Source organism: Perca fluviatilis, chromosome 9 (genome assembly GCF_010015445.1).
Source record: "Perca fluviatilis chromosome 9, GENO_Pfluv_1.0, whole genome shotgun sequence".
Lineage (NCBI taxonomy): Eukaryota > Metazoa > Chordata > Actinopteri > Perciformes > Percidae > Perca > Perca fluviatilis.
This window is the reverse complement of record NC_053120.1, coordinates 24141936-24168322: the sequence shown is the minus strand read 5'-3', so window position 1 is coordinate 24168322 and position 26387 is coordinate 24141936. Positions and strand designations below refer to the sequence as shown.

Genomic DNA, 26387 nt, shown 5'->3' with positions numbered 1-26387 from the left:
CCAATCGTAAATCAACCAATCAGCAATGCGCAAAAACGCCGGAATAACGTTTGATTGGCGATGATGGATGAAAACCTTTTTCTGTCGCGTGCAGCACTGCCAGCAAAACAAGCATTTTTTATAGCCGCGTGCTGAAGCGCAGAGCTGTCATTTTGTGTTTAACAAGCGGTTGTTAACTGTAGAGTAGAATTCTGACATGTATAACTTTGTCATTGTGTCGGTATCTCGGTAGCTCACACTTCAACACTGGACGGTTGTGGGAAAGTTCCTTATTTTGGACACTTTGAACCAATCGCTGAAAGGTTAAAGGGACTTTAACCAATGGCAACACTGGAGGAGCTGAACCCGGATCTCTTATACTTTTGAACTTTAATGAAACGAGAGGTTAGTGAAAAATAAATAAATAAAATATGAAGGTGCAGGGCTAATCTAAATGTTACTGGTACCAGGCTAGGTGCTACTGAGCTTATACTTTATTAAATAGATATATTACTAGCCCTGGTATTAACGCCTGTGTTTATTTAAATGTTCCATCCATGTTGCCCAGTTATTCGTCGTGAATTGATACTAGTGTTAATTAATAAGCTAGGCTATTTTTTTTATTTTCACAAACAATGAAGTTATGAGACTTGCCTCTGTTGTCACTGCTAAAGGATGCAATACAAACGAGCCACCAAATGAGGGCAGTAAATGCACGGCAGAGGGAGACGAAGCCTCTTTTCCAGCCCCTAAAATAAGATTAAATCAAAGATTCTCTATACTAAATCGTCTCTGATTAAATTCATGGCTTTGAAAGATAACGTTTGTTGGCGTGTGTCAGGTTGTACATGCTGTCAATGGCCACGGATGCTCTACAGCATGTTTTTGTGTGTATATAGGCCTACTTTTCAGATTCATGAATGGTGCTGTTAAACTGTGAAAGAGCAACAACTGAAAACATGAAGTTGAGAGAAGATGTCACATCCATATTTAGCCCTTTTTATAATGAGGGAGTCTTATTAATTCTCTGAATTATTCCACAGTGCCTTGTTGTTTCTGTTTGTTCTGATTCAATTAAACCCTGGCTCTTATTCAACAGTGTTTATTTTGCATGAAAAACACAATTACTTTATACCTGTCTGTCTGCCTGTTTGTGATTATCTCTCACTGTGAGAAATCCTGATTTTTCCATTTCTTTTTCCCTCTCCCCTGTGCTCTCCATGTGTCTCCCTCCTGCGAGTCTGACAGCTCGCCTGTCTCTCTGTCTCTGATTTTCCATCTCTTGCTCAGTTTCAATCTTTTCTTCCATGGGCTACGGTTCTGTCTCTCACCACAGCCGTGATGGAAACAAAAATTAAATGTATGCTCAATATGTTACTGGGTTGTAGGGGGGGGGCTTAGAGGAGGTGTTAAGACTAAGCGGATTGTGCAGATGAAAAACAGGAATGTATACCTGAGGGGAGGCTGAAGAGAATTTAAGCTTACTGGTACATTCAAAGATATGACAAGATAAAAAATGATAAAAGAATGGCAGATAAAGGGGTAGCCGGGGAGGAACAGGAAAGCTACGGAGTCCCTGAAAAACCAAAAGATGTTATTTTCTTTAACATCTGAGGAAAGAGATCTTAAGAGATCAATTTATCAAATGAATGGATCTCATTCCCAGAAGACCTGTAGGACAACTTATTGATCTTGTTCCAACATGATAACTGGTTCTATGAATCTTGGTCCCGCAATATTTTGTTGTTCCCACAATTTTGTTCTGTTAACGTTTGAAAGTGCAGTAAGAATAAGATATTAAACATGTAGAGGAGTCGAGGGGTTTTTCTTCCCTGGAGAACTTTTCCACAGGAACAAATTTAACAGGCCTTTGTTTTTGGCTGATGTCATAAAAATTGATCCTGTCTTCAAGTTTCCAGCTTAACCACTATAATGATGATTTCAATTGGACTGCAGGGACCTGCAAGGTGTTTGTCACACACCTTTCCCTCAGAAACCGATTGGGTCTTGTGTTTGATCCCTATGACCCTCCTTTTGGTCTGAAGCCGGTGCTTGATGAACACCGGAGCAGGTGCACTATAGGCAGGCAGGCAGGAGGAGGGAGATGTGAAGGTCTTGATGGGATAATGTTGATGGTTGAGATGATAGTGGTGGGGGTGGATTCTAGCTCAATGACCTCATCCAGTCTCCCCGCCCCTGGGAGAAAGTGAGCTCATGAGTGTCGTAAAGAAAGAGGCATTTACAGTCTTTTAACAGACTTAGATGGCCTTACCCACTGTAGCACACAATCCAATTTACTAGCCCGGACTTCGGATAATGGGACATCTGTGAGAGGATGAAACAAAAGGAATGAAACACACACTCGACAAAATGCCTTATTTTTCAATCCGAGTGGACAGGCCTCAACGCTTTTGTCATTGTGTTTTTTTTTTTGTGATAAGCAGTTTCTTGTGTGTCTACACTTTTGTCTAAACCTCACTACAACACCGTTCAAGTTGCCCAAAGCATGATGGGATTTCCTTACTCCAGAAAACCATTTTATGAGGAAGCATATAACAGTTTTGTTCACCCTTCAGGCTTTTCTTTTTTTTGTAGCTAGACTTTCTTTTAGGGGAAAACTGAAGAAGAAGAAGAAAAAAAAAAAAAAACCTTCAGTGAAGCTAAAACAGGAAAATTCTCCAGTGATGTCATGCGAATAAATAATGCACATGTTTGGAGCACATTCGTGCAAGCTGTTTTTTTTTTTTCCTCCCCAGTTGCTGTAGGCTACTTCATGTGATTTCCCCGTGCAGTTATAGTGCTTTTGAAAAAGGATGCATCTCTCTTGTTGCAGACAGTGTGATGTGCAGATATTTCAATGAATGAACGGTCGGCTGACTGCAAAAGGGAATAGGAGGATATTCCAGTGGGAATGAAGCGCCTCCCCTTTAATCGCTCGGCTGAGTTTCTCTCCGAGCTGCAGTCGCTCTCTTCACTCGCACGTTTGCCGTCAGTCGTTAGAGGAACTCTCATCGGATTTTAGTGCTCTCTTGTTTTTGTTTCAGAAAAGCTGCCGTTTTCCTTTTTTCTTGTCCTTGGATTAAAAAAAAAAAGCGCGAGCAGCGGAAGGTTTTTTTTTTTTCTTCTCACTTTTCTGTGCCGTTTTATTGTTATCGACATGAAGAAACGCGGAATAAAGCGTCCAAAGTGGCTGAAGGACTGAATAGGATTGGTAAGTGAGTGCGCTTTCGTAGCGCAGCGCTCACTGGTATTTAAATCCAGCTTGTTTTGGTGTCTGATTTGAGTGGAAGTTTAAGAAGAATCATCTTATTTTTTTTAGCTTGCCTTTCTAAAGAAGCCAAAAGTAAACGTGTTGCATTTAATGTTGGTTAAATCACAAACTGAAAACAAATAAGATGTTTACATTTAAAACAATTGTGATGTATTTAATTCCTCATTGATGTAGGCTAGTATTCTCTTTCAGTCCTTGCCTTCCTTTTTTTTTTTTTTTTTATCAGCATGTTATCATCGGACTTTATTGCAGCGGTGTGAAATGTAATTGAAGCCTTTGGGCAAAGTCCAGATGCCAGACGTTATTGCTCCCTGCGTAAAACAAAAAGGAGTGTGTGTAAAGCCCAGCTGTTGGTGTAGTTTAATGTCACATGAGTGCATGTAAAGGCACACTGAATGTAGGTCTGTGATCAGGAGAAAGTTGTCCAGCAAAAATATTATAAGCAGATCAGGACCTGTGGATTAATCTTGTTTTGTGATTTAAAATTTAAAAAACAACTTTAAAATTGTCTTGTAACGATCAGAAAAACTCACATCACAAATCCAATCCATAGCTCACACAATCTCATCAGAAATCAGGTCATGCAGTAACCACCATGTCCCTGTCTGCCCCCTGCAGCCTCCTGCTCTCACTCCACCACACACCAGCACGCTTGGAAGCAGAGCTGCAATGGCCAAGTGGCTGAAAGACTACCTGAGCTTTGGCAGCAGGAAGGTGCCTCCGCAGCCGCCCACACCAGACTACACAGAGAGCGAGATCCTTAAAGCCTACCGGCTCCAGAGGGACCTGGACTTCGAGGATCCCTACGAGGACTTAGAAAACAGGTCCAGGGGCGACTCTGTGACTTCTGACCCCGCTACACCTGTGTATGGGTCTCCCATGAAGTCATCCAGTGTGGATGGAAAATCTCCCAAACACAGACTGATCAAAGTGGACTCCCAGGAGCTGGGGCGTACCAAGATCCTCCTCAGTGCCGTCTCTTTAGAGGACCAGCAAGAGCCTGTAAGAGCTTCAGTTTCTAAGCATGTGTTTGTAGGTGTTGAGGGCAAAAAGCAGGTGATGACAAATGTAAGTCTGTTATGTGGGGGTGAGAAGGATGGATAAAGGGAAGGCAAGTAAGTGGTGAAGGCTAAAAAACACTCTCCCACTTCTCTCTCATCCTATTTTCATCCCTGTGACAGCTTTATTGATCAGACTCCATAAGCAAGTGACTAGTAATGTGTGTCTCACATATACGTTGTTTACATAAATCACATTACATCCCATGTGCCACATAAATTCACTACCCTAGACGGAAGAAATAATTATTGATGGCTTGAGCGGACCATTGAGTCGGAGACGGTCACAGTCCCATGAGTTTATGTCCTTCCATAAATAATAAATGGGGTTTAGTTTTGCAAGCTGAGAGAGACCCCCGCATGAGCACATGTTGGGGGCCGTATACAGTACGCCGTATAGTGATATGCCAAGGGCCACAGGGAGGTCTCATTTTTACTGTGGTGCTGTTGTTTGGTCAGGACTGCAGTGCTTTCCTGGCTATGTACTGTGTGTTTGTTGTGCTGTAGAGAACATACACAGCTACTAAGGAGAAGAAAGGCAAAGATGTTGAGGCCAAGCAACTGGAGCTGAAGCAAAGGTTTTACAAGGAAATGGTCTTCACATTAATTCTGCTCACATATGCTGAGTAAGTTAAGGAGTATTTCAGGGTTTTCATCGCTGCAGTTAAATCCATGACTCCGCTCATGGAAAATGCTACAAGTGCGAAAGTCCTGAAGTGGATTGAAGTAATAGTCTTAACTCAAGTCGATAACTCTAAACCCCCCCCCCTCTACCGCACTCTCCTCCTGCTCTCATCAATTTCCCAGGGTCTGTGGGAACATCCGCACTCTAATTAACATTGCAGATTCCTGTGCATCGATAGATAACCTGTTACAGAGTCAACATGGGATTAGAATGTCATTTTGTGAGGGCGTGTGCAATGTCTAGCAGGAATTTGGGAAGTGAGCCTTGCGACAGCGATTTCCTTTGTCAGAGAGAGAGATGAGAGATAGGAAGAGGTGTGCGTGTGTGTGTGTGTGTGTGTGTGTGTGTGTGTGTGTGTGCGTGTGTGCGTGTGTGTGTGTGTGTGTGTGTGTGTGTGTGTGTGTGTGTCCGACCATATGGCTGCCTTTGTAGCTGTCAGTGTGCCAGCTGACCACTGTTTTCCTCCTGTGCTAGCATAAAGGAACAAATGCTCCCGACCAACCAACCCGCTCCTTCATTACTCTCTGTATTCTTTTCCCACAGCCAAAAAAATCCATCATCTTCAGACAGGACGGTATCTGTCTTCATTGCTTATAGCTTAAATGTAGCAACAAATATACAATATAGTACCTTCTTCAAGGGTTTTAGGAAAGAACTATATCTATATACACTATAAATAGCATTGGTGTGGTGTTTGTAGTGTTGAATACTAAAGGTGCAAATTAGTGTCTTGATGATACTCCAAAAGCGGTTTGTCTGTAACCAAACCTATAGTTAACGTGCCATTCAGTGAGGATGTGATTGCTTGTTAAGTCGCGCTGCTCTCTCCGTATCAGGTCTTGATGAGCTATTGTCTGTGCAACACTCCTTCCTTTCTAGCACTTCTACGTGTATTACAGACTGAATTCTCCTTATTATCAGAAAATTTTTCGGATCCTAGGACACTTTAATTCAAGTGTTTAATTAATGTGCAGCTTTTACAAAATGCTGATATGAAAACGCTGGCTGAAAGTCAAACTCATTATAGCCTATGATTGAAATTTTGTGCCTGCAGGAAAAAACGCATCTAGAAATTGGTTTGTATTTATTGTATAATGTCAAAAAATGCTGGTGACATTTTTATCCAATAAGGACAAGTTAATGTTCTGTGACAAAACCCATTATTCTTTATCAGCAAGTGTGTGTTTTGTCCTTTAGGTGGTGCCGTCTGCTCCGTTGGCAGGCGACACAGATTATTCGGACCCATTCGATGCTCGCTTGGACCACAGGCCAGAACCAGATGTCAGACCTGTTCCCTGCGAGAACAATGGCTACATGGAACCGTATGAGGCCCAGAGGGTCATAACAGGTCAGTGGACTTGTATTGCTCATCAGTCAGTATCTTATCAGTATTACAATGCTGAGTCACATTGTTATTATAGAGGCATGGCGTTTTAGTTCCAGTCCTTTTACTGTGTCCTTTTTGTATTCTAGTTATCTCTGGCAGTTATCTCCATGTACAGTAAAGCCTTTACATGCACACAAATAATGAATCAGAATTGGGCGTGACCTCTAGCTCACCCAGTAAGAGCATGCGCCCCATGTAGGCTGAGTCCTTTGCAGCGGCCCGGGTTCAAGTACGATCTGCGGTCCTTTGCTGCGTGTCATTCCCCAGCTCTCTCACACCTTTCCTGTCTATCCACTGTCACCACAAATAAAGGGAGTAGCCCCCAAAAAAATTATCTGAAAACAAAAAAATTAATCACAATTGCCTTCATAATATGAGAGTAAGCGAACATCCTAAAAGGTAAATTCAGCCTTCTTACCTGACATATTAATCATTGTCGGTTGCATTTCAGGTGCATCAACTCATAAAAACAATATGAAACTGTGGCATGAAGTAATATCATCATCGATCTAAAATCTGTCAGCAATTTCTTTGGTGAACAATACTGAGATGATCAATGAAATTATCATTCTTTATCTCTCTTCTTTTTCTTTCTAGTAAAGTATTTCTGCCTTTACAGAATAATGCATTCTTATTTCCATATTTTCCTTTGTTCTAAAAACCCTAGTGTTAAATGCAGTATTGTAATTCCAGTCAATCACTATTTTTTGTTAGTAGTTCAGTTGTACACTAGGCTTGAATCTGTCCACACAGTGCTTTTTGTTTGTCACAGGCTGAGTCGGCAAACCTCCTCACAAAATGGCCCTTTAGAGATGTCTATCCAGACCATCCCTCCTCCCTTGTGATTTTCTCACACATCATCTAGCTCACTCTATCGGTTTTCATTTGTCTCTCCTCCTATAACATCTCTGTCTGCCCCTTTCCCCCTGCTATGTCCCAGTCATTTAGTGTAAAAGCCGCCCCCCCTCCTCTTTCTCCATCTCTCTTCATCTCGAGGGCTCTCCCCATCCCTGAGGGGAGTCTGGCTGTTTCTCTAATCTGTCCTGTAGCGAATTTGATGCCCTGTCCTCTCTCCGTTGTCACTATCGCTGCCTTTTTGGTGTTCAAATGAAGTACGTAACATCAGGCTTGAAGTGAATGGAGCATCCCTTGTGCTGCCCAATTGAGAAACCTTGAAGAAAAATCTTTTCTCGCTGCAGCTTGAGAGATTAGATTTTTGTGGTGATGACAGAGCGTTTGGCAAAGCATTGTCACAGCTCTTTCATTGACTTTGAATTGAACCTGTCACTCCAGGGCTGTCTGTCTCTCGGTCTGCTGTTGATCATTAAAAAAACACAGCAGAGCGGCAAGGACAGATGTGAGATTGGAATAGTAATTATCTCTCACAAAGACTGTCCTGAAAAGACACCTGTGAGCTTTTTCGACTGTACTTTTAAGGGAAAACATTCCGTGCTTACAGGTTAGTTTGTAAGGATAAAAGGCCGGCCTCTGTTTTCAGCTCTGACATGCATCTGTATGCCTAAACACTCCCCCTCAATCTTTAATCTATGTCACCTTTTTGTCAAATTGCTATTTTCTCTCCCCCTCACCTGTTTTTTCGTACCATCGTGTTTCCTATGAATTTCTCATTTTATTTCCTCCATGCCTGTTTTTATCTCTCCGCCTTCATCTTCTCCATCTCTATGCTGTCGCTGACACCGCGGGTTCCCAGCACCGGTAGAGCAGCATTCAGCCCCGCTGTGCTACTGTCTCAATGACTTAACATCAAATGCTGACAGACATCCCCCCCCTCACCTCCCTCCCTTATGTCCTTCTCTCCCATCACCCCCCTTCTCCCCTTGTTTCCTCACTGCTTCCTTTTCCTCTTCCTTCTCCTCTTGCTCCTCGCCCCATCACCTCCTCTTTCCCATCTCCCTCGCCTTGCTTCTCCTGTCTCCATTTCCCCTCCGCCCTCTTCTTTATAACCTCAGGGCCTTTCCCCTGGGCCTCCACTTGGTCGCCATGGTGACTACAGGGCCGCCCAATTGCGGTGTCTTGTCGTGTGAAGGTTAAAGTTTTTCTATGCCTTTCACCAGGGAACCCTTCCATTTAGTCCCGTTCCCTTCTCACGTGAGTGCACCTCCTTTGCAAGGCTGCTGGCTGTGTGCACAAAAGATGCCTACTCCTTCATTTTCCCCCATTTTCTCCTCTTCTGTACCACCTGTTTTTTTTTTAAAGGGTACATTTTTGAGGTCAACATATCAAAGCGCCATTGCTGATTGCTGCTGCAGTTTAGAGGTGGTGCATTTAGAAATCTGATTTCATTCTCTTAAAGCCTTTTTATCTCATTGCCATATTTGACTTCACACTACAGTTGCAACTGCTGAGACACATTTCTTGTTTGGAACCCACTGAGAAAGTGATGAAAATGTTAACGAGGGAACATGGATGCTGTTGTGAGCCGTGCTAGATTGCTGCTGGGATTCAGGATGGACGAAAGGGGGGGGGGGGGCTACAGTGTTGCAACTCAGCATCTAGCCCAAGGCCTTGTTAAGCCCCCCTATATGAGATTCTGAGCCCATGGCAAGCTGTGCAAACATCATGTCTCTCTTCTCTAATTCTAGTCATGTTAGAGCTCAACAGGCTTTGTATTTTATTTTGTTGTACAGAATAATATCACTCTGGTCTTTAGAGGAACTTCATCGCTACTTGCAAATATTTCTTAACATTGCCTGTTTGTTTTTTTTGCAGACTGGTTACACATCCAAGAAGATATTTATATTTGTGCTTGCTTGTGTATCGGGGTATGAATCTGTATTTTTTTGCATATGCATCTACAGAGCTGCAGCGTGGTCCAGGAGGAGGAGGAGGAGGAGGAGGAGGAGGAGGATGGTCCCGGGGTGGGGTGCAGCTCTACGACACCCCCTATGAAGATGTGCGAGGCCAGCGCCTGGGACTGTTGTATGGAGAACCTCAGGAGGAGGGCAAGGAGAGCAGCAGGCTGCCGCAAGATGATGAGAGACCGGCTGACGAGTATGACCAGCCATGGGAATGGAAAAAGGATCACATCTCCAAAGCTTTTGCAGGTAACTGTAAAGATTATGACCATATTCTGACAGTAAAGTCAACAGAAATCAAGGTTGAGCGTAGTATGGCAAAGCCCACCTACAAATAATGTAGGCTGTATAATAATCGATGAGTTCTAATTCAATTAGAAGTTCCTACACCTGATTGGAGGAATACTCCATGAACTGGTCATTGGTCTTTGCTTGTGATTTTCAAAGTGGAAATACGCAGCCGTTCTAGGAAATGCCAGAACTATACAGGAAATCAATTTATGAATATATTTGGGACAAGATTTAGACCCGAGCTTCTGAATCATGCTTCATTGTATATTTAAATCGATATTCAGAGTTTCCTAGAGTAAATGCTTTTAGCAAAAATTGTTGTGGTTGTGAGATTTAAGATGGCTAAGCAGTGTGCAGGAAAAGCATTTTAAACTGAACAGCCAGTTTAATGCCCCCATATTGGCAATCATCCATTGTATTGAAGTGTATTTGAGCAAAACAGTGAATCCCTGCCACCTACTGCACAGACCGTACAGCTTCTGGAGCTACTGGAAGTCAAGCACAAACCATAAGGTATCTCACAAAGTATGCCTTTTTTTTTTTTTTTTAAAGGTAATGGTTGAGTAGAATTAGTGAAAATGATTAAAACCAGGCTCAAAAAGGTCTGTTTTAAAAGTCAAAGCCCGCCCAGGAGCACACTGAGAGTCATGCTGCTATGACTTCATAGTGAAATACTCATCTAACTGCCCTGACCTTTTAATGTAGTGTCTGCCCCCATCACCACATCTCCAAAGCCTTTTTGGCAGGAAATGGAGAGCGCTGTGACCTTTACTGTCTCAGCTCAAATTACACATATCTTTCTGTTTCTTTTACCACATTTAAACACCTCCTGGTGACTATTGATTTGTGTGTGTGTGTGTGTGTGTGTGTGTGTGTGTGTGTGTGTGTGTGTGTGTGTGTGTGTGTGTGTGTGTGTGTGTGTGTGTGTGTGTGTGTGTGTGTGTGTGTGTGTGTGTGTGTGTGTGTGTGTGTGTGTGTGTGTGTGTGTGTGTGTGTGTGTGTGTGTGTGTGTGTGTGTGTGGTCATAAAGAGGTTAGCCAAGGAACGTACAGAAAGCAAGGTCCATTTTCTTTTAATTCAATTTAAAGCGCTTTATTTGTCATATTATCTGCAGTACTTCTAAAAATAATTGGAGTAGTGCATGGTAATTTTTACTGACAGTGCAAGTCCCATCCCATTATGTTCAATGTATTGAATGTAGTTGGAGGGAGAGAGTGAAGTAGAGATAAGAGAGACAGACGGGTAAAGGGAAACAGAAGTGGACTCGGTCATTTAGGAGTGGATCAGCGTAAGGCATGCAAGGCCAAGTCGGCATAATTGATATCTGCATCTCCAAGTAACCAAGGTCAAGGTGATGGGATAATAAATCAACCTTGCCTAGTATGCACTCCCCTCCATTCCTCCCCTCCTCCCGTTCTGTGTGTGTGCCCCCCCCCCCCCTTCTCAGTTAATTACATGCCTGCATGTGCATGACCGATCCAGTGCTAATAAGAGAGTCATGGTCAACACACCATTGTCTAAACACACACGCATACACACACAGAGTAATTCACTCAGAGCAGGTTCAAATCACATTAACCCGGGGGTGCAGCAAAGAGAAACCGTAACTTATTTGATAGCGGAGGTGATTTCAAAAGGAGGTGCACGACCGTTTAAAAGCCAATATCACCTTTCACCTACTTAGCTAGCACTAGCACTCATTCCTGCTTTATCTGTCGTTTTATTCCTCTCCAGCTTTATTCCCGTTTTCTTCTTTGTGCAACATGCAGTACGTGCTCCTGCAGAGCAGCGCTTACAGCACCGTTGGAGAGCGCAGTGGAGGAAACCGCTTGTGCAGCGCGAGTTGTCTGACCCCTTGTTTTTTCCATTTGGAGTCAGCACTCTGAGCTGGCGTGCTGTCTATCTGAGCAGACCAAAGCACTGAAGTGTAAACACACAAACAGTATTTTCCATTCTCACATTTAATCCATATTCCCAGACCCACTCAGCGTTGCTAGGCACAGCCCACATGTGAGGGAGGGGAGAGACGAGGAGGACGAGGATGGCAGAAAAAGAGAGAGATGGAAAAGATGGAAAGAGGGGACAGAAGAGATGAGGAGAGAGAGATGGATGGACAGAGAGAGAAAATGGACAGAGAGTCTGTGAAAAAAGCTTGCTGGAGAGGAATGGAAAGGGATGTCCAAGGTTATGGTATGTTTGGTGGCAGCTCAATGGATGGTTGTGGAGGCCCAGTGCTTCAGATGGGAGGGGAGGGGCGTTGAGGAGAATTAATGGTCGGGGGCTGTGGCGAGGTGAGACGAAGGGAGAAAAAGGGGGAGTCAGGGCCATTGTGGCAGGGTGCAATCTGTCATCCGCTAACACAGGCACGCTCTCTCACACGTATATACACCAACGCTGCAGCGGTGACAGGGCTGTCCCCACAGCCCTCCCTCCCTGTGGATGTGACACACTCACTCAGATAACCCGCTGCAGGGGGCAAAGGGGGGCATCACAATCTGCCAGCAGCCCCTCATCATCACCTTCACACAGGCGAATGCACAAACACACACATGTGGATTCTCAACTAGGTTTTCCAGCTCTGATTATCAGGCCCCTAATTCACGGGTAAGAAGAGGTTGTGTGCATGTTGGCACAAATAAGTGTGTGTGTGTGTGTGTGTGTGTGTGTGGGGGGGGCGCTTCTGAAAATAATCTATCTAATTATAATTTTCACAGCTTATGCCTTGCTTAAATGTAATCGGCTGGGTGGATATTGCATTCTGAGGCTATTTTTCAAATTGTATCAGAAATAAGCTTGCCTCCAAAGCATTTATTTATTTTGCCTATGATATGGAGTCCACTTCAGCCAGCTTTGAATCTAACGGTGCCTGAGGGGTTGGACGTGACAGGCCTCTCTCAATTCGGTGGGTTTTAATTGCAGCGTTGGAAAGCTGTCACCCTTCACCACCATCCAGCTCAAATTACAGCAGTCGTTAATTCTTGGAAGTCAATAGACAGTCCAGCAGTGAGAGATTGGCCCTGCAACCATCCAGCACTAATAAGTGAGCTAATGAAAGACACTATCTCATTATCTTTCTGAACAGATGAATGGGTGTTTTAGGTATTTCATGTTTGTAAGTTTTATAGTCCAGTACATGAGCTTTGAGCCGTTTGATGCAGACGATGGTCATCTAAAGGTGGGGGTGTGTGCGCATGATGAGAGAGCTGCAAATCAGTTGGAAATCTGGATGGGGAAGATGAATGAATAACATTTCCACCCCTAGACATTACTATTATGGTGCCATTGAGAAAAGCACTTATCCTCCACTTGTTCAGTGCAGCTGCTCATTAGGCAACAGCAAAAGACATGGGCTGTGCAGGGAAGCTCCTGAGTATGGATGTGTGTGTCATAAAAGCAGGGGGTGGAAAAAGTAGGGTTTTTATTAGCAGTTCAAACTCTTAGCAGCACAAAAAAAGTTGAAGTGGATATACTTGTGATCGTATAGTTGATTTTCCCTTTCTGTGGCAATTTGTGTGATTCACTGTAATTGTTTTATTCCAAACAAATGGCTGTTGAGGAAACTGACCATATAGCTTGAGTTTTAAGCCGTGCCGCTAACATGACATAAAACTCAAGTTATATGGTCAGTTTCCACAACAGCCATTTGTTTGGCTGTTTATGGCTATAGGGATGGCAATGTCGGTCGGTGGGTCAGTCCACCACTTTGGTCCAGAGACTGAAACATATCAACAATTACTGAATGGATTACCATACAGACGTGCCATCTGGGGTTTTGAGTAAAACCTCAAACAACTATTTGGTCATGACATTTTACAGAATGAGGATGTTTAGGGCTAATTGGCAAATGTTAGCATGCTAATCTAAGATGCTAAACATGGTAAACTTTTGATCTACTAAAGATCAGCATGTTGGTATTGTCATTGTGAGTTGGTTGTTACATGCTGATATTTAGCTCAAAGCATCGCTTTGCTTTTGTAGCCTCAAATAGCCGCTAGCATGGCTGTAACCTTTTTGTCTTTTTTACCAAACAGCAATTGAGAAGCAAAACTGAGGAATTGAGTAACATTTCGCAGATTGTTATATTAAGAGAAGAGTTACATTCTGAAGAAATTTAAAAAACATATTGTGAAAGTCATCCAGAGAATTACATTCCTTTATCCATTCTTGTGTACTGGTAAATAGCACTGATGGCTGGATGCTGAAGGGTGCTTTAAAGTGTTAATGCATACAGAAGGTTGGTTTAGCAAAGCTTGCAAAGACACCTTGACAGATGTATGTGTTGTGTCTGGTTGTCTAGATACATGTGCTCTGACCGGACAGGGCAAGGTTTCCTTGGCTATTCTGCGTCTGTGTATTTGGAGCCTGAAAATGTATTTGTGTGTGTGCAGACAAACGTGAGCGGAAAAAAGAGAAAATGAGAATTCCATTTCTGGTGTGATGCTGCTCTTTGTTTCTCTAAGCAGGCCCTGGGGGCATCTGACCAGCCTCTTCATCAATTTACTGGCACAGTGGAAGGACTCTTGTCGCTCTTTTACTCTTGCTTGCTTTTTCTCTTTGTCACATTTCCTCTCACGTTGCCTTCCCTTTCCCCATTGCTGCTTTTCTTTCTCGTTCAATGTGAACCTTTACTGACATTAATGAAAAGGCATGTCCTTTATGAATCCCTCTTGCCAACCAATATGAGAGACGGGTGGAGAGGTGTTGGAAGTAGAGTAGGGCAAGAGAGGAGAGGAGCAAGGGAATATGGAAAGAGAGATAATGCCCCACTTAGCGGAAGATAGGTGAAAGAGGGGCGATGAAGAAAGAGGGACGTTTGATACAGAGACAAGGATGGTGAGAGCAGCAGGAAGCGGGGGAATAGATATAGTGAGTGTCTGGAAAATTGATATACAGACAACATTGCCAAGGAATGTGTGATGCTCAAAATCATAATTGTGCGGATCCATATTAAGAAAGTGGAACTTGTATGAATTTGTGTTTTCTTCTTCTTCACTGGCATAAGGTGTTAATAGTCTGTCCTTATGAGGGCCATTTGGCCCAGCAGAAGGTCTTTGTGTGTGGAGAGAAGATGGGATGCCAGGGCTGTTTTGAAAAAACAGTGTCTTCATTAATGGACCTAATAAAGCTGTTCTATTGTCTTTGTCTGCTCCTCCTTTATTATGAGGACACAGAAAACGGTTGGTGTGCTTGAAAAGTAAGTTATCCATCACTCAAGGCGACGTGTCCTGTGTGCAAAACAGAGAGGTCTGGTCACACCCTCCCCTTTAGATCATTTTTGGTAATTGTTAGCAGGTAGTTGAGGCAACAGGCACATGAAATTTTGACAGGCCACAAATTGCTGAATTGCTTTCGCCTGTTTCATAAGTTGAGAATAAATAGGAGACAGAACTGATGAAAAACACATTCCTTTGTTTTAGCATTCATAATGAATAGGCCCCAAGAAGCCCCATGATATGATGTTATCACGATACTTCTGTCACGATACAATGTTATTGCGATTTAAAACATATTGCGATATTGCAATTTATTGCATTTTTTAAACTTCAAATTATGTCCCCAAAGGAAATCTGTTTTATCTAAAAAGATAAATGTCTCTGTTTGTTCATCTTACTTAAATTTTATTATTTCTTTTATTGCTCTAGTACCAAAAAGTAAATAAGATATTGTTACTTGGCGTCAGTATTGCCATGGAAAATATTGCAATACTATGCTGTATCAATTTTTAGTAGATTTTTAGTACAAATCATGAATATAGGCTGTGAGCACTGATGAGAGCGTGCCTTTGTCCGTAAGCCATTAGTGTTCTCTCATTGTCTTCTATGGGAGAACAAAGCAGAGCACTAATAGCCTTCTATGTATGAGAGATCCACAGGTTCCCATTAGAAGTGAATGGAAGCCAGATGTTTGCGGTGTGTGTGTGTGTGTGTGTGTGTGTGTGTGTGTGTGTGTGTGTGTGTGTGTGTGTGTGTGTGTGTGTGTGTGTGTGTGTGTGTGTGTGTGTGTGTGTGTGTGTGTGTCTTTTTGTCAGTTAGGAGCTCAGGCAAGGTTTGTGTGTCGTGGTTCACAGAGGCACAAGAATGTATCTGATAATTTCGTTGTTTACACTGTGCACTTCAGATGTATGTAAGTGACATTATCTTGAGAAGCATTAAGGTTCCAGTCCTAAAGACTGGGCTTAAAAACTTAGATGAAATGGATGCCAGAAACTAGTGTATTGTTTAAAGGTCCAGTGTGTAACGTGTTTAGTTGTTCATTATTATTATTGCCCATTCACAAACTTGTCCTTTTTCATGAATATTTACCACCACCATCAGTTCCAAGTATTCCTTTTGGCTTGAAATTTTACATTTGCATTTGCATGAACTGGGGTAGACGCTTCATATTCATGCGCCATCTTGAAATACGTTAGCCGGTAAGGGACATACAGGACATACTGCTCCGCCTTTTCGCTGTCACATGATAAACTCACAGGTGCTGCTAATGCTACTAATGGGTATCATAGCTTCCCGGCAAGTTTGAAGAAGGAAACATGGAGGACCACACGTATTCAAAATCCAAATTTCAGGAACAGGAGTCTTCTTCTTCGCCCAGAAAAAGGATGAAAGGATATTGAAAAGAGCAAGAGACCGGCTTTTTGAAGCGTGAAGGCTACCGTAGCTGTAATACGTACTTTGAACGCGTGGTGCAAGAGAGTTGATTGCGATATATGATCTCAATGCTAGATGGGAGAAATTCCTACACATTGGACCTTTTTAAAATGTCCATGTCCACAGCCAAAATCAGCAATTGGGATACGAGAGTGGAAACAAACATTTCACCACTTACTTTTTGGCAAGGAAAAATACAATTTTAAGATTCAAGAACACCACACAGACTGAGTTAAGAGGGACAACAGCCACCCAAAAACCAAAGGAGAGGAATCTTTATGGAATTTTGCCCTCCGTCTGTCTAACATGACTTATCTCACACTCGGATGGCTGAGCACATTTCTGATCTGTAATAAATAGTTTTGGCTGTCTCCATTCTCTCTCTCTTTTCTTGTTACCCTTCACTTGCTTTTGCGTGCTTCTCATTTACACCCGTCTCTCTTTCTAATGCATCGCTCTGTTTTGCTTTAGAATTAGAGGTGTGAAATGTCATGTGGTGGCAAGCGGACAGTGTGGCAGCACTGTGTGTGTGTGTGTGTGTGTGTGTGTGTGTGTGTGTGTGTGTGTGTGTTGTGTGTGTGTGTGTGTGTGTGTGTGTTGTGTGTGTTGTGTGTGTGTGCACCTGCATGTTTGCGTGCATGTCTCCCATTGAGGGGTACCAGGCCACTCTTTAATCCTGGCTTTAGCGGAGGTGCGGCCTGCTCCAGATGGGGCCATTGTACTGCGCCATGCATCAATAATTCACAGAGAGCCAGAGAAAGTGGCGGAGTGTGTCTGCCTGCTCAATAATTAACCAGGGAGGGAGAGAGGCATGTATGTACAGCCTGGGTCTCTCTCCAAACGCCCATTCAAATGGCCTTTGATGTCGCAGGCCTGGGGTGTCTTGGATTTGTCGGCTCATTAAGACATCACCCCTCTTTTCCTTTTATTTGTTTTGTAATCCGTTTTTCGCTGCGAGCAGGAGCTGAATGTACGACAAATGGCATAATGTGTGTGTCCATGTGTGTGTAAGGCTGCAGTAATGACTGTTAAAGTAGATTGTTGCCTGCCATAGTAGATAATGAGCTATTTTCAGTTCTGTGCACCTTCTGCTGCTCTCCTGTAGGTAGGACAGTGAATAGAGCATTATTCTGCCCACATGCTCCTCAGTTCCTCGGTCACACTGCTCTGTGGGTTGCAGTGCACAGTACACAAGTCACGCTTTGTTTTCATTGCATGCAATGCTAGTAGACGGTTTCTGAAAGTGGATTCGTTCAAATGACTAAATAATGCAACCTCTGACTTCACCTGTGTTCTCTGCTTCATCTTCTTTGCTTTCTTTAGTCTTATCACACATGAGTGTAAATATGGGGTCTGAAGACATGTTTTTCCACAAGTGTGATGAAGCAAAGACAGTGAAAGTAGAGTATATTACTTCTCTTCATGACAGGAGGCATAGTTAATTACATCTCACGACACCACATCTCTGTCAGTGCACACACATGCTGCCTCTCCCACTCTCAACAGGGCTTCCCTTTCTTCCACCTCTTCCTCATCTCACTCTCGCTGACTCGCTGCTCCTCACATTCAATTCGTGCACCTGATTTCAGTCTTAATCATCGCCTCTCCTCTCACACATCTTCCTTTAGTTAACTTTGTTCAAGCCCATCTGCTGTTTTCTCACTCTGTCGCTTTTTTTCCTCTCACCTCCTCCCCCCTCCCCTCCTCTCTATTAGAAATGAGGGAGTTGTCGGAGTTGCCCTGGCCTGCCCCAGTGGGTCAGCTGGAGGAGGAGCCCCCCGTCAGAGAGCAAGGTGACCTCCCACCCTGAACACAACCCCCTTTCCCTGCTTCCCCTTACCACCCCAAACGCACGCAAACGCAGTCACCCTGACCTTTATGACCCAAGCCTCCATCTGCTCTATCTCCATCCTAAACCCGCCGCAGCCTGCATCTGTACCATCTGCATTTGTCCCTGCCTGTTACAGTTGCTGGGTTGCCAGGTTTCTTTTGGTTTTAAAGCTGCTCTCCCTTCTTACCACATTCTCCTCTTGCACCAACCACGCATGAAAAGTTCCCTGTAAATTAAGATGTCTGCCTTGTTCATTTCAGGGTACTTAGAAGTACACTGAATGTTTAATTACAAGTTGTGTAGATTGACTTTTGCTCAAATAAGTCACAGAAGGGGTAAATAACACTTTTTACAATTACGTGTACACAGTCTGTACACGTAATTTTCTGCAGAATAGAATCCGTATCGTCAACATCAAGTAATCTGATGTCTACTGGAAGACAAAGACTTGCACCTGAGCCAAGCAGGGAAGACTTCCTGTCTCTATCTGGCCTCGGTGACTCATAAAAATGTTGATGATGGTAATTGTGATGATGCTGATAGTTTTGCAGTCTGTCAGACCGGGACCCGCTGTCCTCTAGTTCGGCCCATCCATGAGAGGTCTCTCTGCTGCATGCCTGGTTTTGCAATAGCCGGATGTCTGATGTTTACCCAAGTCTGGCTGTGAGGTTTAATCCCTTTTCATCATACCACTGTGTAAATACTCTGACTCACTTTTTCTGTCCCCGTCTGCCAACAGTGCAGTTTGATGGCGCGGAGTGGGACCGCTCCTCGTCCCCCACTGAGCGGTTGCGTCCTCCGGGGCCCAGGTCCAGCCCGCTGGCAGGAGGGGGAATGAAGTTTCGAATGCAGCAGGAAGGCCTCGCCTTGGTTGGGGAGAGAGTGGACCCTACGCTGCCTCTGGAGAAGCAGGTGTATGTATGCAGTCTTCTGTTAAACCCACAGGAGACGTTTCGGAGTATAGGCCACACTCCATTTAAGGTTTAATCAAATTAAGAGACTTTTGGTGGTTAATGATTGAGTGTCTTTGTTGCCATTCATGTAGTTACCTTCAATATAATAAAGGATAAAGAAATTGTCCTGTCTTAGAAGAAAAACGGTAATATAGGTCATATCAGCTGCAAATTGTAACCACAATACTGCAAGATTAAATCGTTACAAATGGGGCAATCAAAGTACAGTAAGGAATAAAATGTTTACATATCACAGAAATAAAGGATTGACCCAGGCATTTTGTCTGGAGCGTTATTCTGAGTAACAATGTTTAAATTCATCAAACAAATCTGCATTCTGCAATTATTTGTGTAACCAAATGCAGTTAGTATAAGATATTAATCTCAGTAGGCTATAAATGTCTCTGCATGGCTGTCGTGCACATACATTTATCATACGTTGTTATAAAAGGGATTTTGAATATTTGAGGGAGAACGGGGTTGTACATGCCACAAATAAATCCAAAAATCGCTTTGATCTATTAAGGCCGTGGACACATAAAAACGAAACGGTTATGTGTTTCGCTAAGCAGCACTCATCAGAGCTTACAGAACTGCAAAAAAGGTTAGAATGAGAACTAATTAAGTCAGAACATTAAAAACACACATTTACTTTGGTCTTGTAATTTCAGACATCATTGGTGTAATTTATGTGCTGTTTCTGTGAACATAAAATGCCATTTTTACTAATGAAATCCAAGCACGACACCCCTTAAGCACACATGCACATGCGCACACACACGACACACACAGTGTTGTACTCACAAACGCATACATGCGCAAACATTCACTTGGGGATGGCAGTTGATTAAAATGCCCCATTACTCCCTGATAATCTCTTAAGGGCTGTTATGAGCTTTGTGTTTTCTCCAGCTCTGCTTTAAACAGAGAAACAGTATCACTGTTGACCTGTAGAATTTAGTACACCTGAAGTTGTAAAATCTCACTATTGGCAGGAAACCTATACCGCTAACATTGTTGTGTCGTAACATGGCTCTACTCTATGGATGGAAATGTCGGTCTCTCTGTCAATTGGTTGGTCCACAACTTTGGTCCAGACTGAAATACCGCAACAATTACTAGATGAATGCCATGCCATTTGTACAGACACTCTTGGTCCCAATCCCCTGTTTCCCTTTAGCGAAATTTGGTACAGCTATTAATTTTCTCCTCGGGATGAATTGTAATAACTTTGCTGATCTTTTAACTTTTCATCTAACGTCGTCAAAATCGGCTAAAATTTGTATCCAGCCAATACTTTGGTTTATGACCAAATACCTGCAAAACTAATTACATTTCTGCCTCAGCTGTACTTCGTTTTTAGTGTTATTTAGCAAATGTTAGCATGCGTACATGCTAAACTAAGATGGTGAACAAGGTAAAAATTCAACTTGCTTAGCATCTGCATGTTAGCATTGTCGTTGTGAGCCTGTTACCATACTGTTGTGAGCATTAGCTCAAAGCACAGCTGTGCAGCTTCGCAGAGATGCTAGCATGGTTGTAGACTCTGTGTCGTGTTACAACTGTTGTTTGAGTATAATGTTTGAGACCATGTGCTGATGGAAAGACAACCAGCAGTGTGGGCGAGCGCCAATGCGAGAACCTTCTCTGCCATGCCAACGACTATTGCTGAGAATTTACTGCGGTGAAAATAGAGGCCAGAGAGGCCATTTATTATTTTAGAATTACATGTTGTATTCATTTTTATATTAATCCTAAATATGAATCTTTAGAAACATTCATACTACTAATAATTAACACTCTCTTTTAATTATAAACTTGTGAACTCAAATCAGTAACGTAACACTACAGAGTGTCTTTACCAATGTCGACATCCAGCAGCAAAAGGTGTAAAAATTACGTGGGAATCAAACTTAACGTTACCATCGTCTTATTGTGTGTGTTCTGTCTATCAGATGGTACCACGGTTCACTGTCGCGTTCGGAGGCAGAGTCGCTGCTAATGCTGTGTAAAGAGTGTAGCTACCTGGTGAGAAACAGTCAGACCAACCGCTCTGACTACTCCCTGTCCTTACGGTAAGAGACACACACACACACACACACACACACACACACACACACACACACACACACACACACTGACCTACAACAAAAAGCGACGCAATCACCTGAGAACCTCCAGTATCGTAAACAGCGTTACAATTTAATTGCACACTTCTAATTTTTTCTGCCATGCGACTGAGAAGTGTGAGAAGTGTGTGTGAAGCCACGTGAGCTACCAATCTCATATCGCAGTCTCCACACCTCTCCATCTGTCTCTCCCTCCTCTGTCTCTCTCCCTCCCTCCCCTCCACCATCACCCCCCACTCAAGATCACTGCCGCGCTGATTCCTCTCCCGATACTCATTTGCAGGGCACAATACTGCTTATCTGGTCAAATCGCTCCCTTGTAATTACTACCATGATCAATCGCCCCGGCCTCACACCGCCCTCCAATCATCCCTCTGTCCTCACCCCTTCGTTGGCCCCTCTCTGTAGCCTTCCTCTGTGGCCCCAGCGGGCCCTCTAAGTGGTAATCATGCAGGTAGAGCACACTTCAGTGCACACATCATCCTCCCCGTAATCGCTAATGAATATGAATTACCTTCTGTGGGCCACACAAGAAGGGAATCCAGGAGGGATGGAAGGGAAGGGGGTGAGGATGAGGCACAGTGTGTCACTGTGTTGTGCTGACAGATAAACAAGCTCATGCATTACTCATTTACATGAGTAGAGTGGGTTTGACACACACACACACACACACACACACACACACACACACACACACACACACACACACACACACACACACAACACCACACACACACACACACACACACTTGCTAAAGCAACAAGGTCACAACTGACAGTGGTTCCCGGCTGGTGCATGTGAGGTTTGGAAGGAGTGATATCTTCTAAGAAACTGCTAAAAATAATCAACCTTCCATTATTTTGGGTGGTGAGAAGGTGGTACTGTCCTTCACTGAAGTAGACCTTCAGAGTCTTAACAAAACAAAGAACAGCATGGCACAATCTGAAAAGATTTGAAGCCGCTTAGATCTTTGATCGGCTTAAAGGGGAACTTTGGTTTAATGCAGCTTTTATTTTCTTAGTTTTGGCCATCATTCTAACCAGTAGCGATAACATTTAAGGTCATTGCAGAGACTCAGGAACACAACATGAAAGCAGTCTGATGACCACACAGGTTTTAAACAAAGCTCCTGATTAGCTAAACGTATTTGGAAGAGAAGACGAAAGCTAACTGTAAACTATTACCCAAGCTCAAAAACATCCATCACAGTTTGAAGGCTTTGACCTACTTTCACCTTCCTTACATACTTTCCACAGTTGTGCACGCACGGTTATCCTGAGCAACGAGGGATTTTCACCAGCGCTTTTGGTGCACTCACTTTGGATTTAGAAGTATATGAAATTGTCTGCATGTTTTTAAATCTTGGTCTCCCCTTTTCGTGTCTCACACATTCTTCTCCTTGTCCTCCACTTTTGTAGTCCACACATGCAAAGGGACTACAGTACCCTTGAGTGTAATCTTGTGTCAGATATTTTGCATCAGGGCCATTTACTGGAATGTATACTTACGTGCTCTTGCATTCTGTTTGTCTTGTTTGCCTGGAGAGGGTTTATTACTGAAAGCTTGTGTATGTAATTAGAGTGTGCAGAAGTTGTTGTTTGTACCACTTTTTGTACCAGCCTTTTAGCCAGATGAGTGGTGGACACTATAATCCTTTGGCTTTTACCTAAAAAGCACAGTGGTTTATAGAATAATATGGTTATAAACCATTGGCTTGTTTGTTTGATCGTCGGATATCACCAATTACTTGTGTCTCCAGTTTGACAGAAAATATAATTTTCCATCATGTCATGTGTCTAGATTGTAAAAAGCAGAAGTTAGTCTTTATTAGGGTGTTGAGACTGGTTTGCTGGTTCCTGTGATGTCAGTGTACCCATTTAATAAGGCAGCATCCGTGTGCTTTTGTCATTGTGATGCTCCTTGGAAAAAGTGAACCACATGTACTGTAAGATTACACAGTAATGTGGACAATGGGAGGAATGATGAAGGCTGTTTTAATGGAGACAAAAAATTAAGAACGACTCCAAAGTGAGTCAGCACTGAAACAGACAGACCTGCCAGATTTTAACCAACATGAATATTTATAGAAGTGTGCTTGTAGGTTCTAATGTAGCATAAGATACACAGAGTCCCCAAAACAGACAGGACTGGATGATAGCACGCTGTCAACTGGGCGCTGACGTGATTCATATCTGGCTCGCGGTGCTCTGGAGGCCAGTGGGACGATCATAAACTGCCTGTTTGTCTGTTTTTAGTCACAGTGAGGATTTTTTTGGGGGGCCTCACTGCTCTTCAAAATTTAATTTGGTTTACTAGAACAATGACAATTATGGTGACCGGTTTCAGCCCTTGTCTTTCCCTCTGCTTCTATAATTAGACAGACATCATGACTGGCTGGCTGGCTCTTAAAGGGGAAGTCCTGCCGTGGCTGCCTGGCGCTTAAAAGGGAAGGAACCCGTGTGGTTCGCTTGGCTAAGCCACTTTCACAGTCCAGCAGTCCATCTTTCTCACTCTCTGGCTTTGTCGTTCCTTCCACGTGCTGTTACACCACTCATTCATCAATCACAATGTCCCGTCCTTTCTAATTTGTGACATGGTGTTAAATCATGTCCTCAAAGTGCAGCAAAGAGAAGTGAACATAAATCCAGGCTGTCATTTCCTGTCATTATGTGACAAAATGTGTGGAAGGCTGCATGATGTTTTATGTGCCCCACATTTCACGTCATCCCTCTTTTCTCTCCTACCCTCCTTTTTCACTTTTCATATTGGACTCTCCCCCGCTCTTTCTTTCTTTCTTGTTGCCTCCTTCCTTTATCAATTCATTCTTCCCGTTTTCTCCTCACAGGAGCTGCCAGGGTTTCATGCACATGAAGTTCACCCAGTACAAAGATGGCAAGTACGTGCTGGGACAGAACAGCCCTCCCTTTGACACCATCCCAGAAGTCGTCCACTTCTACACCACACACAAACTCCCGATCCGAGGTGCCGAGCATCTGTCTCTGCTGTTCCCCGTGCTGGTGCAGACACTCTGACGCTCCTCCTGGACTTCCAGGACGTCATTGTGATCGGACATGTTAACACTTGAATGTTTGATGGGATCTTCCCAGTGGAGAGAGCCAGTTCTCTCTTCTTGTTGGACTGGACTACTTGATGATTCTACACACCAGGGGCTAATGTCATCACCCACCACTGCTGTTGTACCTGTGCCAAGTGTCTCTAACATCCGGGGGATCGATTCACATGAAATGCAATACCTGAACTTGAGGCTACCTTTCCTGTAACTCCTCTCTCTCATCTCGCTCTCGCTGAACCGAAGGGGCTGACTTCAGGACATGTGGAATTCTCCCTTTCTTTATTACATTTCTTACACAGCTGACTGAAATGCAGAGGAAGTTAGCAGAGCTGTACCGGGGAGAAAGTCTGTATATTGTGAATGTACTGATGCTCCAGGAGACATGCAGGAGATTTAGATTTAATTACTGCTGTTCCACAAAAAAAAAAAAAACACCTCATTGACACTGGTAAAAAAAATATTGCTGTTAGGTTAAAACCTTGCGAGTCATAGTTTGCAGATTTTTCATGTTTATATGAATCAATAAATTCAATTGTACTGTATAAGATAAGAAACCTTTTTCATCCTCAGGCTTGGGAGACTGTTGGAAAATTCACGTTTTCAATTAAAAAACACACAAAAAACAATGCTATTTTCAAAGATATAAGGTTTTTACCAACAGCAGTTATATTTCAGATGCTTTTCTACACAAAGCCACACCTGCTCATTTTCGCTCCGTCTGTCATGCTGCTGTACGTCGAGGATCTGCTTGACACATCTCCATGTTACTTGTTGATTGTCCATCAACAGATTGTGTTGTATTGGTACTTGTATTGACCTGTATCTGTTGTTGGTTGCTTACCTTGCATTTGGTAGACAATGCTGGGTTTGTGTAAAAAAAAAAAAAAAAAAATAAAAAAACTGTCACTGCTTTTCACGCTTGGAAGCTGAGCTGTAGGCTACATCTGAAGCAAAGAATCAGGAAAAACTGAACACTCTCAAACAAACTCTCAAACTTTGTGACTGTTGGCAGTTTCTCACACTTCCTACATATTTGAGCGCAGATTTTCGGCTAGCCAAGTCACTACTTGCTCGTTGGTGAGTTGTATTTGAGTTAAATCCTTGCCATCTGGAATGGGTTCCCATGTCTGCTGCCTGGTTGCAGCATTGTGTGGCAAAAACAGATTTTAGAGGAGAGCCAACATCTACCAAACAAATTTGTGACTATTGGAAATGATTTAAATCATTGCTGCTTAATCTGAAATTGACTGGGTTTTATTCATTATTATTTTGGGCATTTTCTGTCAAAATAAAAGATGATGGGATGTTTAATTTACCTGCTGTGTTGAAGCATCTCATCTGTATTCAGAATGATTCTAAAGAGCGTTGATTCTACATGTAGATCTTTATGTAGATCAGTGGTTCCCAACCTGGGGGCTGGGTCCCCCACAAGGGGTTTGGAGAGGAGTTGTGGGAGGAAATTCTGCTACACGCAATCATGTTTATTTTCAGACTGGTGTATGGCTTTTGCTTGTTTTGTTTTTTTGTATTTTGTCACCTCAAAAAATGAATCAAAAACAAATGGAGAAGAAAAATCCTTTTGGTCTTGTTTGGTTAAAAAAGAAAATATTCTGATTGCGAGTACAGTATAGGTGATCACATTTTATATAACGGACTCATTAAGGAAAAGAGGCACAAAGGACTTGGCAAGATTGCGTGCTCCACACACTCAAATGCACGCACATTTGCTTTTCCTCATCCATTGACAGCAGGGTTGGGAGGGAGAGGGAGAGGGTGAGGACCAGGGGTGAGGCAGCCCTCATTATTTGGGCTGTGCCTCATTGAAAAGCCCTGGGATTGCTTTCATTACTGAGCCAAATGAAATAGCAGAGGCTGATTACCCGCGTGACGGAGAGAGGAGACGAGCTGGATCACTCTCTGTGAGAGAGTGAAGGAAGAAAAAAAAGAAAGCGAAGGAGCAGGGGAGGAGGGAAACGCTGCTTGCTGTACTTCCCCAATGAGACACCAAACGTGTGTGTGTGTGTGTGCGTGATTGTTTGTGAGTGTAAGAGATAGAGACGGTGACATGGGGGGGGGGCTGCAACAGTCCTATTTTTCAAACAAGGCTCCCTGGGGAGGGATATGAATAATAACGACAGTGGCAGTGCAGCATGTAAAAATCAAACAAATATTGCTTTTTTTATTGGCTTTTGATATAGCTCTTACTTTGTCTCTGCTATTTTCAACATTGTTAGCTCATTTCCAGTAGACTGAAGGATACTTAATA

The 26387-nt window shown here is 43.1% G+C and overlaps 1 protein-coding gene across 3 annotated transcripts; it reads left to right on the top strand.

The window, feature by feature from the left end:
* Window positions 1–68: 68 nt before the first annotated feature.
* shdb (Src homology 2 domain containing transforming protein D, b) lies at window positions 69–25436 on the top strand. Of its 3 annotated transcripts, none has more exons than XM_039812049.1 (8): window positions 69–384; window positions 3869–4252; window positions 6191–6341; window positions 9200–9445; window positions 17850–17927; window positions 18705–18879; window positions 20874–20993; window positions 23894–25436. In XM_039812049.1, the coding sequence occupies exons 1-8, from the start codon at window positions 373–375 to the stop codon at window positions 24078–24080; spliced, it is 1353 nt and encodes a 450-aa protein (XP_039667983.1). In that variant the 5' UTR covers window positions 69–372; the 3' UTR covers window positions 24081–25436. The 3 variants fall into 3 exon arrangements, with proteins under 3 accessions (XP_039667983.1, XP_039667985.1, XP_039667984.1); XM_039812050.1 differs by lacking the exon at window positions 69–384 and adding an exon at window positions 2910–3190; XM_039812051.1 differs by lacking the exon at window positions 17850–17927 and having other exon boundaries at window positions 70–384.
* The last annotated feature ends 951 nt before the right edge of the window (window positions 25437–26387 follow it).